The sequence below is a fragment of the Epinephelus moara genome, chromosome 7 (genome assembly GCF_006386435.1).
Source record: "Epinephelus moara isolate mb chromosome 7, YSFRI_EMoa_1.0, whole genome shotgun sequence".
NCBI lineage: Eukaryota > Metazoa > Chordata > Actinopteri > Perciformes > Serranidae > Epinephelus > Epinephelus moara.
In genome coordinates this window covers 10,860,939-10,874,303 of record NC_065512.1, presented here as the reverse complement: position 1 = coordinate 10,874,303, position 13,365 = coordinate 10,860,939, and the positions used below count along the sequence as shown (strand labels likewise).

General features: G+C 41.3%; 1 protein-coding gene across 1 annotated transcript in view; it reads right to left on the bottom strand.

Moving 5' to 3' along the window:
* man1a2 (mannosidase, alpha, class 1A, member 2) overlaps positions 1–13,365 on the bottom strand; it is a 217,131-nt gene that overhangs the window by 84,996 nt on the left and 118,770 nt on the right. The window contains exon 6 of the mRNA XM_050048100.1: positions 880–960. Coding sequence (XP_049904057.1) covers positions 880–960 — 81 coding nt within the window. The remainder of the gene's footprint in view (positions 1–879; positions 961–13,365) is intronic.

The window sequence follows — 13,365 nt, the reverse complement described above, 5'->3', positions numbered from 1 at the left end:
AAGGTGATATGTAAACTCATCTTCATTGGTCGACTACAAACATGACGTATCATCTGAAACATGGAAGTAGCTACATGCCCATTAGCCCACAGCGTCATTAACAGGCGGCTCGCTCAGTGTGTGACGTGCACTTGTAGATAAAATATAGGCCTATATTAATGAAGGTTCATTAGTACAGTTTTGCATTTCTCTGTAATGTAGCTCAGTGTTAACAATGTTACTGATACTATTATACTAGTATGATGCAGAATATTTAAACTGTGTGGACCTTAAACTAATGACTAAGGACAAATCTGGACCAGTTAGGAAACACTGCTTTAAAATATGTCTGGACAGGGACTTAAATAAATCACGACTGGCAGAAAAACCTCTACAATTAAATATTCTGATTTACCAGTGTTTAATTAAGCTGAATGACTAATGACACAAACAGAATTCTCAACTTTAAATGACCAGGGCAGCAAGAAAAAGCGAAAAAAAACAACAATAGGAAATCAATCAGGGTTCATAGAGCTGATACTGAAATCCGTAAATGTGTTTCTGGCAGTATTTTAAATAAAATAAAAACACCTACAGTGAATGTGGACGTTGTGCTGAACACATATTTGATGTATCTGCTCCCATTACAGAGGGAGCACTGCTTGGCTGGGCATGAAAGCTAGGAATGGATGGGACGGACAGAGAGAGATACATTCAACTTCCACCAGCTCCTTAACCAAGAGCCAAAATCTGCCTGCTGACCTTAATAGGAGCAGAGCAGAGGATAGATGAGAGGAGGAAGTGTCGATGAAAAGAAAAAGAAAATAGGAGAGGGTAGACGATAAAGCCTTCTGCTTCTCTTCAACGATAACACAAACACACACACAGAGGAGTACTCACTTCCTGTCCAGAGAGGTAGTAGGCGGCCAGGAGTCCTCCTATGAAACGAATGTTGACCTCGAACACAGACACCTCGGCATTCTGGGGAAAAAAGAAAGAACAAGAAAAGACATCAGACAGGATAACACAAACAATTTGTTTATTTTTACATTTCTATATGGACATCCTGATGTTTTTATTCCATCGTCTTCAATCAGAAGTTCTAATTTCCCATGAATCAAATCCAGTTCACTGTCATTTTACCACCCAGCTCTGTGCGAGGCAGAATGAGAGAGTGTCTCTGTGGGATCAAGGTGCAACATAAATAACACTGTATACGAGAACACAAACATTTACACAGCACGACACAGTCCCAGAGCCCACATACCTAAGATGGATGGAGTGCAAGTTAAAAAAAAGTAAAACGATAAAGCAACAGTAGTTTGAAGTTGTAACAAGACAGCGTCCAGTTCAGACAAAATCTCTCATCGACATCCACTCATGGACAAAAGGCTGGTGCTCATGACAGCAAGAGATGTAACAATAATGGCGTCCTCTTCAGCTGAGCTGCAACGTTAGCTCGCTCAGTGGTGCTACGTGAGCTAGCAGTTGATGCACGCTTCCTTCTGCGCAGTGATACAGTTGGTGGATGTAGTTCAGTTGAAAGAAAATAGTTCCTACATAAAACAGCTCACAACAAGGTCTGTGGATTATCTTGAGTAATGATTTCATCAAAGAGACATTGCTGTTGAGTTTATCAAATGTATATTTTGGTACTTTGAGCACCACAAGGCGAGTGCCATCTAGTTCCATTATACTTAAGAGAAGGCAGACATCTCTACGGCTGATATCTCCAACACTCGGAAGCTCGAACCAAACAAATTTAAACTATTAAACAGCACCACAGGTAAGAGGAACAATATGTATTTCTGATTTTGGAGTAAACTGTCTCTTTAAGCTGGGAGGAATCAGAGAGATGGGTTGGCTGTTCAGCAGCCTGACAGCCTGTGGGCAGAAGCTGTTAAACAGTATTGTGGCCTTTGCTCTGATGGACCCGAACCTCCTGCCTGATGGCAGAGGAGCAAAATATTTTTTTTTTAAAAAAGGAAAGGGGAAAAAAGGAAAATTAAATAGGGGCATTCCTTATGAGCTACTGGGGGGGGGGGCTCATAATTGTGTGTGTCTCATTTCTATGCTATCAATCTTATTACCTCAGCTGTCATATAATCACAGATCATCGGGAACATCGTCTTTTATACAGCTCAACCATTTTCCCATCTGTCTTCAAAAAGAATAAAAAAAATATGCACTTGATTTCTGACTCTCATGGTAATTTCGAATATCTCTTTCACAAGATCCTTCCATTTAAGTTGTCTTTTTTTAATATATACTTTATTTTTATTTTTGTTGTCCAAACACAAAACACAAAACGGCTGGTACAGTACATTTAATTTATCTTTTAACCAGTTCCTAATAATTTGTTTAACCCTTTGAAACCCCGGAGCAACATCACTTTTCTTGTACTTCTTTCAGACGCAGTATTTAACCCTTTAAACTCTGAGCACATTGGTGCAATTACCTTTAAAAACATGGGGGAAAAGGCAATGGGCGCCTGGTACAGAATATCCAAAAAATTACACACACACACACACACAAAAAAAAAAAAATAATAATAATAATTTTAAAAAAACCTAGGGGGAAAAAGAAAAAAGGAAAAATAGGGAGAAAAAAAAGGAAAAAAGAAATAAACTGGAAGAGAAAAAAGGGAAAAGAGAAAAAATCATTGGGGAAAAAGACAAAAAGGGAAAAAATAGGAAAAAAGAGAAAAAAATAGGGAAAAAATAAAGAAAATGGGAAAAAGAAAAAACTTCGGAAATAGAAAAAACTAGGAAAAAGAAAAAAAGGAAAAAAACAGGGAAAGAGAAAAAGGGGGGGAAGAAAAAAATAAGGAAAAAAGAAAAAATAGGGAAAAAGAAAAAGTTTGGAAAACATAATTTTAAAAAAAACTATGGGAAAAAAAGAAAAAAAGAGAAAATTAGGAAAAAAAGAGAAAATTGGGAAAAAAGAAAAAATAGTGAAAGAGAAAAAAAACAAACTAACAAACAGTGACTTTCACCCAGGACAGCGGCGTTCATGTTCACAAGATTATAAAGCCAAACCTTGCTCTTTTTTGGCCAACACCTTACCTTCTGCCCATGTTTTTGAGAGAAATCAACTTTCTCAGGTTTCAAAGTGTTAATCACTGCTACCCTGATTATTAAAACCAGTTAGTTTTTATAATGTAACGTTTGGACACTGAAAAATCATTTCTAATGGTTAAATGGGAAAAGGCTACACAGAACAAAGGGTACAAAGAAAAGACAGAAACAGAGATTGAACCTCCCTCCCACAGTCCTCCCTGGGGGGTAACATAAGAGTTTTAACTGTGTTGGTCCAGCCGTGTATGTTAGCTAATAAAGTTTTTTCTACCTTGACTTGTGCACACAGAGATGGATAATTATCTCTAAGATGTCAGAATACATTTAAAGTGTTGGACTTCTTTGTAAACACTGCTTGAAGGACAAGCTTTGCAAATTGAATATCCATCTTCTACAACAACTCCCTGGTCATTTTGTAGATATCCAAATGGCTCCCACACTGCCTGTTTAAGGTATTTTTTTGGCAGATACAAGAATGAGATTACAGCTAGTTGTGGCATGTTTACTACAAATTCTCTTCTCAATGCTTCAGGTAAGCGGCATGACTCTCTCTCACACAAAAAACAACTGTACACGCTACGTGACTCATGAGAAAAAATCTCACCACGCACACAAACAACATGACTCACAAGATTCTTTTTCCCTGGACAACAATGCAGGAATCAGGACGCCACAGGTATCACAGCTTCTACCTTTTATGATGTAACCACAGTTATGGCAAAACTTTATCAGTAACCAGCAACTCCTGTTCTCTTTTGCTACAACGACATGAACACTGATACACGTAATATTCAACTGTAACATGCGATAGTGAATTGTCTGTAACTGTTTTATATGTGATGTGTTTCTTGCTATAATGCAACATGTTCTGACCTGTTTTACATGCTGTATTTTATTGTTGTTTTTAATTTTTCTTCAAATCCTTCAAATCAAGAATGCCTCGCCTTAATAAACACAAAAAAATCCAACAGAATTATGAAATGATTATCAATTTTTTTATATTCTAAGATGGTTAAATTGGGTTATTTTCTGACTTTGGCAGTGCCCAGTGGTGGTATCAAATAAGCGAAAAAGCAGACTGCAACACATGCCAACATGGCTGAATTAAATGCTGATTTTTGTAGCATGGCTTCCTTCAGTGTGCAGCCAAGGAGGTCGGTGCTTTCTTTATTTTTTAAATTTCTATTTTATTGTTTATTTTTGCAGGACCAACGCACAATTAAAAGTAATTGCACTACAGTTAGCTAGCAGCTAATTTGCATCTGTTGTCCCTGGGCTGGTAAACATAAAAACAACAACAACAACAACAACAACAACAACAGAGCAGCGAATACACTACAAAAGACAGTACCATACATAAAAAGTGGAAGGAAATTTGCATTCCTAAATGAATCCTGGATGACAGAGGAAAATGTGGAATCAGAAACTCTCTATGTGAAATAATACTTGCATCAACATTGCCTACAGACTGATGTGGAGCTGTGCAAAATGCATGTGTGGACGCCTTAAACATCGCCTCCAGAGCTAAATGAACTTTAAACTAAATCCAGATATTTACAACAAGTCAATGTTGTGTGTATAAATATTGAACACAAGGTTTATGCATATATTTCTCCTACTAATTAAGCCCACTACTGTCACACTGGCTATTATTTTGTAGCTTGGGGTGCTGCGAGGGAGGGGAGAGAGTATGCTGATGTTCACCCCAATTTTCTTGTTTGCAAAGCACGGCTTAATTGGGGCTAAATCTCAACAAAATCTTCTATTTTTCCCGCTCTAATGTACCCTAAAGAATAATCACCCTGCTGCTGGGCTTCGTCTAGTTTAGTCAGCTTTCCCAGAGACCACAGCTGTCTCAATGGCCTCCGGTCAGCATGTGGACCTTCAGCAGACAATTTAAAAATACTTCAGATTATCACAGTAAAGTAATGAATGTGAAATTAGGACATTTTCGTGACGGACGACTTCCTCGGTGCCATGGCAACCCTGATGCAGTAAGAGTACACCCTGCAGCCCTGTGCATTCAATTGCCGAGAGCTACCTGCAAATTAAAATGTGACCTCGCTCCGATATTTTCACAGAAGAAATGAAAACATAGAAGAGATGAGGACTTCACCCGCGCATCTCTCTAAAGGGCAGTCTCAATGACCTCCATTTACAGTAAATGCACTCCAGAGGAGATAGACACAGAGAGCGGAGGAGGAGGAGGAGGAGAACAGGAGCACTGAATTTTAAAAATGAGGTTCTAACATGTACTACTGGAGGTCAACACAACGACCATGATTGAGGCTTTTACACTGATTTGTGCTCTCTTTCTGTCACTGGATGAAGTAGCTGTAATCTTCAGTCAGGAGCATGTGTCCTCACACAACATTCATAACCCGTTTCAATGCTCAACAGTAACACCCTCCAGTTTCGGGTCAGCAGCGGCGGCCACCAAATCAATGTCAATTTGCCCTCGACTTCCAGCTACCCTCCACTAACTTAAAGGAATATTTCAACCGCAAAATGACCATTTCTGTATCAGTTGCTCACCGTGTGACACCGTCAGTTTGAGAAAAAGACTTTGATTTTCTTGCATGTCTCCACAGTGAACGAAGAATCCAAAAAAGGCGAACATTCTCCGTTAACTTTAGTGAACAGGGTCTACGTTTAACCCTCTGAAACCAGTGCAAAGTGGCTTGATTTCTTTTTAAAACAGGGCATTTCTTACCAAGTTGCTCGTTGCCTTTTTTCCCCATTGTTTTTTAAAAGAAATCAACCAATTTACTCGTGTTTCAAAATTTAAATACGTGCACAAGAAAAGTGATGGCGCTCCAGGTTTCAAAGGGTTGACAACAGCAAATCTTTATTAAAACATCCGTTTACAAACTCTCACAGAACTCGTGCAGGTTAATCCAAGTCTCACAGGCTCAGTACTTCCCAAACAAATTCCCAAACATCGGATTACTTCTATTAGAAAAGAATGTTTGCCTTCTTTTGGGATTCTCCGTTCACTGTAGAGGCATGCAAGAAAACTTCTTCACATATTTAAGGTAACGCACGGTGAGTCTTGTTGTTTTGATCTGTCATAAACTGTCACGTTGCGGGGGAACGACCAGTCTTCTTGACACCGCTCCTCCCACAGGGCTATAAAAATAGTTTCACCTGAATGTTTTTCTAATCCACCAGGAACCACAGCATTATGTGCAGAGCACTGTGGATCATGTGGGGCTTCCTTTCAACATCAAACCTCTTATCCCATCATCTGAGAGCCGTTTGTAGCTGGTTGGATTTTGGCCTCTTGGTCGTAATAAATCAAACTCCCTCCTGAAACAAAGGGGTACTGATTCACCTGCATCTCTACAACTGGTCTCCCTCTAGAGTCGGGAGAAGACAGCGAGGGCGTAGCAGCACCTACAATCGACCTTGAGTTAAAATGATTTTGCACACTTGTCAGAATGTGTGATAATGCAGCCATGTCACTCGCAGCTGGGTCCTCCCTCACATCCCATGTGAGCAGTTGTGCTGGCAGGGAGAGAGTGTCGAGTCCTGACTGTAAAATGACGAATGACTTGAGGAGTGTGTCTCATCTCCACAGCTCCACCTACGTTATTTTCTTCTTGAGTAGATCCCACTTTGTCCCAGACCCCTGAGAGCGCATCTCAACTGCTCTTGCTTTTTTCCTTCCCTCTACAAGGTTCCCTCTCTGTTTTTATCATCCGTCTTTTGTTTGCACATTTCATGCATTTGCAATAAGGTCAATACAGATAAATAAATATGCATTAACCTTGTAAGTTCCTACTGCAGAGAGTTCTCTCTTGAAACTGGAACACTGGAGCAAAATTAGCATACGTACCATAAAATGTTTGCCTCATTTTCTCAATAATTAACCCAGTGCAAATTTTTCACACTAAATTATAGCACGCAAATAATCATATTAAACTGATTACAGAAAGATATTTATATGTCTACAGACACTTTTCACCCACCAACCATCATTCTAACATGAGTGTAACTTGCCATATAAACCTCTATTCACCTTACAAGTGTTTGATGGAAGCCAACATGCCAGAGACAATTCTTTTAAATATCCAAGATGAAAAGCGATGGATCTTTTAAAGTGATCTCCATCTGAAGTAGGAATGTTTCTGACCAGTAATTTTTAAGAAAAATTGCCAAATGACACAACTGACTCAGTGAGCTTTAGCGCTGCGGTTCGAAGGGCTATCTATTTAGAGGTGGTGAAATTTAAATGTTTTGTGTTTTGCCCTTGATTTCAGTTTCTGTTGGCTCTTCTAACAGACAGGCAGCGAGCTGTGCTTGACGTGCAGAAACATGGTGACCACTGCACACGCTCTGGTCTCCAGTGGGTAGCTAGTCTTGGTGGCTTTGCAGTCTACACAACCTGGGTTTAGTGGGAGCTATCTAGTGGTGGTACATATTCGGCTATTACAGCTGTATGACCTATGGTGGCTGAACGGCGTTGTTGCAGAAAGACAGTGGCAATCCTCTGGTCTCCCTCCAGTTTGGCCCGGAGAGTAAGCAGCTGAATTTTGAGCTACACCAACAATCACGTGGACATTGCTAACAGTGCTAACAGAGCTAACAATAGTTAACAATGCTAAGGGGCAGTATACATGCCATGTTTTTGCACCCTCAAATTCATTGTTTTCATCGTAGACGCACAGTAGGCCCGCTCAAACACCAGAGAGACGCCGTAGCACCACACACGTTTCCAGGTGCGCCCTGAGATAAACAGAGTTCAACTTTTGGAATGCAGCAGTGCACATTGCACATCACGTGACAAGGACAAACCAATCACAGCCAACAGACATCTTTCCCTTCTTTTGTAATTATCAGTCTGTGATAAATACGGAGGAGAAGTTGATCACTTTAGTGCAGGGCTGCTGGAGATTTACATCTGTCAATATTTTTGGCCTAATACACACTTGAAAAACAACACCTGGAAGAAGATCAGCTCTGCACTCAGGATTTCTGGTAAGTAGGCTATGTTACGGTGCTGTTTATGGTCACTGAGCAACCTCAGAAGAAACCTGCCTCTGGGCCTTTGAAAGTTAGCACAGAGTAGGCACAACAGTAGCAGCCGGTGCCCGACCTTGCTTATCCAGACGGTTAACGGTGCAGCATGTATATGGCCCCTTAGGGGGTTTTGTGGCTCAAAATTATAATGCCTTATCACCAGAGCGACCTGGTGGGAGACCAAATGGCGGGCACAGCGGTGTCATCTCGCCATCATGGGTCAGGCACTGCTAGCTAGCTCCCATCCAGCTATGATGGCAGTGGGCAGTGCAGTAAACTGAAGCAAAATTAACCCATGGACCAACACGCATAACTTGCATAGACTGTATTAAATAACGGTGCTACTACTGTAGCTACTGTGACGTCACCCACTGGTTTGTGGACTCCTGTTTTCAAGCATTGAGTTCGGCATTTCAGCTGTTGCTGTGACACCATGTTTTTTTTTTTTGGAGCCAGAAGTAACCATAATTGGATAAGAGGATGACAGTTGGCAGTTCTGCATTGGCTCAGTTTTCAGCCCGCGAGGTTGCCGCTTGATAACCGGTCGAAAACATCTTGAAGGTTAACCAATTACCAGTAACTGTTGACATCCCTAATCTGAAGAATAACAGAGCCACAGCACATCAGGAGGCACAGAGCAAAACAACAGGGGCTGCTCAACATGGAGTGGATGTTGTGCTGGACTGAGTGATGAAGGGACGGGAAGCTCTCGTAAAGCTCAAGGCCAGCTTTGTTCGGCAGCATCCATCTATCTAACTCCCTGTCTGTCACTCACCCTCGCTCGTTAGCCATTTACAGCTGTGGTTTAGGAGGCCAGACCCCAATGAGCAGAGGAGCTGTAAAACCAGCCCTCATTTAAAAACGCCTGCAGTGAGCACAGAGAAGACGGCGAGGAATCACGTAGCTCGTGTGCGACGGTGCGTGACAAGAATAGAAGTTTTGATTAAAATGAATTGTTTTGTTCTGAAAACATAAAATAGGACAGCAGAGTCATTTCAGTCTGTGATTTCAGAACATGAGATATCTCTTAATGACATACTGTACTCGCTGTCCCCCGAGAATTACATCCACTTCCAACCTTTTCTACTTTCTCTATTAATATCCACCACGTTCCAGAATAAACAGAAATCTGTCAACATATCTTATAAACCGTTTCTTTTTCAAGTCAAAGATAATCACTGTTGTTTACTTCAATTGGATCCTGTCACTACTGTAAGAATGCCTTTTCCTTTGGTCGCAGGAAAAGTTTGATTAATGTATAGCAGAAGTGGAAAATAACTACAGTAGTATATTTACTCAAGTACTGTAGTTAAGTACAATTTTGAGGTTCTTGTAATTTATTTGAGTAATCAAAATTAAGTAAACTCAATTACTTCACAAAGTCAGATCATTAATAAAAAATATTTGTGCATAAGTGCTTTTATTTTTGATGCTTAAAGTATATTTGATGCCAACACTTTTTGTACTTTTACTTAGTAATATTTTGAATGTAATGAGTATATGAGTATTTACAGACCACCTTGCCAGGAGGAGAGCAGGCAGCAGCTCAGGTTAGACCTGGCACTGCTGCTGCCCACCAGCTCGCTGATAAAGGGGCAGCTGTGGCTCAGAGGTAGAGCAGGCTGTCAACCAATTGGAAGATCAGCACATCAGTTCCGCAGCTCCTCCAGTCTGCATGTCCAAGTATCCTTGAGCAAGATACTGAACCCCAAATTGCTCCCGATGGCTGTTCCATCGGTGTGTGTGTGTGTGTTGAAACTGAGTAGCAGGTGGCACCTTGGTAGCACCTGATTGGGAATGTGACTCGAAGTGTCCTACTCGTGTGACATTAGCTATGTTTCCATGCAAAAGTGATTTGAATTATTGGGAAATGTGCATTAAAAGAAATACGAATCCTGTGTGTTTCCATTAAATGTACGGACTTTGGTGAAAACTACGAACTCGCACGAGTTTTCCGCAGAACCGGAAACAAAACAAGTCTCGCATTCTTCTTCTTCTACGTTTTCTGGCGGTTGGCAACCAGCTTGTAAATGCATTACCGCCTTCCCGACCCGGAGTGTGGATATCACCATGGAGAGAGGTGCACTACGTCAGACTTAATTCGAACATAACTGTTTCCATCCCCCGTTTTGCGAATCAACATTTTTTCGAATCAACCACAACCCGACTAAAGCGAGTGTATTTTAGTTTGTGCGAATCAGGGGATTTTAATTCGAATTTTGGCGTTTCCATCATAATTTTCCGATGCGATACTTCAAGATGCGCATCTAAACAGGCTGATAGAAACATGGCTAATGTGACTCGGAGTGTAAAAAGCGCTTCGAGTGGTCAGACGACTAGAAAGGCACTATACAAGTCCATTTACCGCTTCCATTTCCATCTGGTGCTGGGGGATTTGCGCAAATCTGAGCTGCTACAGCCACTGACTAAAGGTCCATCTCCCGAGCTGCTGCCCGCTCTCCTCTTGGGGAAGCAGTCCAAAGTGGCGGGGAGCGAGATGGAGGGACTGTGGGGTGGCTACCTAGCTAGCTAACTCTTGTTTCATTTGTAGTCTGATAAACAGACAGAGCAGGGCAGGGTGGGGCTGAGTGAATACACTGCATGCAACTCTAGAATGAAATAAGATTAAATAAAACAATGTATGGGAAACACTGGGTTACTGTATGAAGTGTGTTCATATGCCCGTGGTTGTCTGGTGGGAGGGGCTTAGGTCAGAGGGGGGAGAGCTCTATCTGCCACTTTTTCTAAATTAATTGATGTTAATTGATGTTAGTATTAAAATATCTGTGATTGAGGTAAGGTGAGTAGCTCTCAGCACAGTAAGACCATTTTATCATCCCTTTAGAGAGCACGGTGTGTTTTCTGTGTTCTTCCAGGTGCTGTATACACTTTGTTTTGCCCCTGCTTACTTATACCCAGTATTCTGTGTGTTATATAATAGATGCCTTTACAGGAGTAAGTGCATAAAAACCTTCAGCATTAATCTCTTATTAGCCCCTTCTCTTCCACAGAGTATTTCCTGCATCTGTCTTGCATTTCTACAGCACCATGTATATTGTAACACAGGCACTGCATACATATTGCATGATTTATTTTTCTCTTTTTCCCATTCACAGTATGCGGTGTGTATCTGTGTGTGCAGGTGTATGCAGCCTAACACAAGTTTGGGCTCAAATATTTCACTAGAGCATGACAAAAATGTGATGATAGTCCTTGAAGTTTGAAGGCAAACAACTAGAAAAACATGTCATCCGGGCGACTCGTCTAAAATATTAAATTCTGCGATGACTTGTCATTGCGGATGACAAGATAGAGGAACACACAGAGCCCGGGAAGTCACTGTCAAATGTCTTTCACCTTCAGCAAGAGGGGGGCGTCTAATCATGACAAACATGACAGCTTTCACCGTGTAGGACCGAGAAAGCTCTGCAATGTCATGAAAAATAAACAGCAGAATGTTACTCAGGAGGCCATCTTTCCCGCCGCCTGTGTCTGAGAGAACACGGTGCCACATGGAACAGTTCGGAGCTGCTGTTTCCACCATGTAAACCGCTATAAAAAAAAATTCTGAATAAGGAACTCTTGCTCCTTTATGATTAAATCTGATTAATCAAGCTGAGCTGGAACGTACCCTTTGACAGCTACCGTTAATTTATCTCTCCATCTCTGCCGCTTCGTCTCTGATCAAATCCTCAATTTAACTGAGGTTATTAATGCGTCAGTTAACGGAGTCCATTAATTTGGTGGATCTTTGAGCCTGGCGGTGGATGCAGACCTCACGCCAACACATCCATCATCTGAGGGCAAGCTGCAGAGCGGGGGCCCCCACCAGGACACGGGAGACTCCAACAATGACTCACTGCTTGGCTCAACCTGACATGGCAGCTATTTAATCATTCATTAGTGGTGGTGGCTGGTGGATGTGGTGGTGGCAGGTGGGTGGCTGGATTGAGAGGCTGTTGAGTTAAGGTGTGACACTCCCAACAAACATGTGCATGGATTTGTTAAAAGCATAAAACTGATTTTAAGCAAGCAGACTGTTTGACACAAACAAGGATACTAGACCTCAGACAACATGCACTTAATGGCGTTTACGTGGGATCCAACAAAGTGAAATTATGTCAGGACCCTGCACACATTAACTTAGAGGGTCTGACACTTTTCTACTTTAGCTGAAGTGTCTCACAGCAGAGTACAAGTCTTAAATTTTACTGGGAGCTGACTCCAAATAAGCTTGAACCATAATTACAGTTTATTACAACTTGGAACTTGGTTTCTATTGGTCGGTTTCATTTGGGCTCTGGGAATTAAGCTTTACAGGCGCTTTCACTTTGGGTTTTGAATGCAAAGTGGGATGGATACAGAGAGCTGGCTTAACTGATGGCTAGTTTACAACATGTCTGATTACTGTGTGGAAAATTCTTGTCGGGGTGTAATGATCCATCTATCTGAGCTGATTTATCGATCCACTATCGTTGATGCTAAGTGAAAATATCAATCTAAATCATCATTTTAGGTAATGTTCCACTTTTATTCAGGGTCCTAACACCCGCCAAGCACCAAAAGCAGGTAGATTTTCCATTCTTAGAAAGCTATTTGCCACACTGACAGGTAAAGGTACCTAAATAGTCATGTAAAAGAAAACTATGCTGAGTCTCTACCATGTTTTGGTGTTATTTAGACCAGTGGTTCCCAACTGGTGGGTCGCGGATCTGTTCTGAAAGGACTCAAAGTGACTCGCAAACATGTAAAGTTTGTAAAAAACAACTTTATTTTTAAGTACAGTAAATTTCCGGCACAGACCTTTTATTTTGAAGTGCTGTTTCCTGCTGTAGAGTGAGTGACTAACAGACAGCTACGTAACAGAGACAGCAAACTAGCTTGACATGACCAAACACAAGTATGACGCTGAATGTATTAAACTGTGTGGACCTTGAACGAATGACTTAGGAGAAATCTGGATCCTGTGGCTGGACCAGTTGGGAACCACTGGTTTAGGGGCATTCTGCTCTGCTGGTCCTCTGCTGTCAGTGTCAGAGACGTAGACACACACACAGTACAGACATGTTTTTATGTAAAGTTACATCTTAACGGTGCTCTCGCGCTCCTCGCTTTGCAGCACTTTGGTACTTAAATTACTTCACTCATCAAATGAAGATGATAAAATAATACCACAAAGGCTCTGTAGCTTCTCTAAGCTTCTCCTGAGACCGACTGCGTTAAATGGGCATATGATATCATCTTAAATTGACCACAGGCCCCTAGGGTTGGGTATCAAACTCTGTAC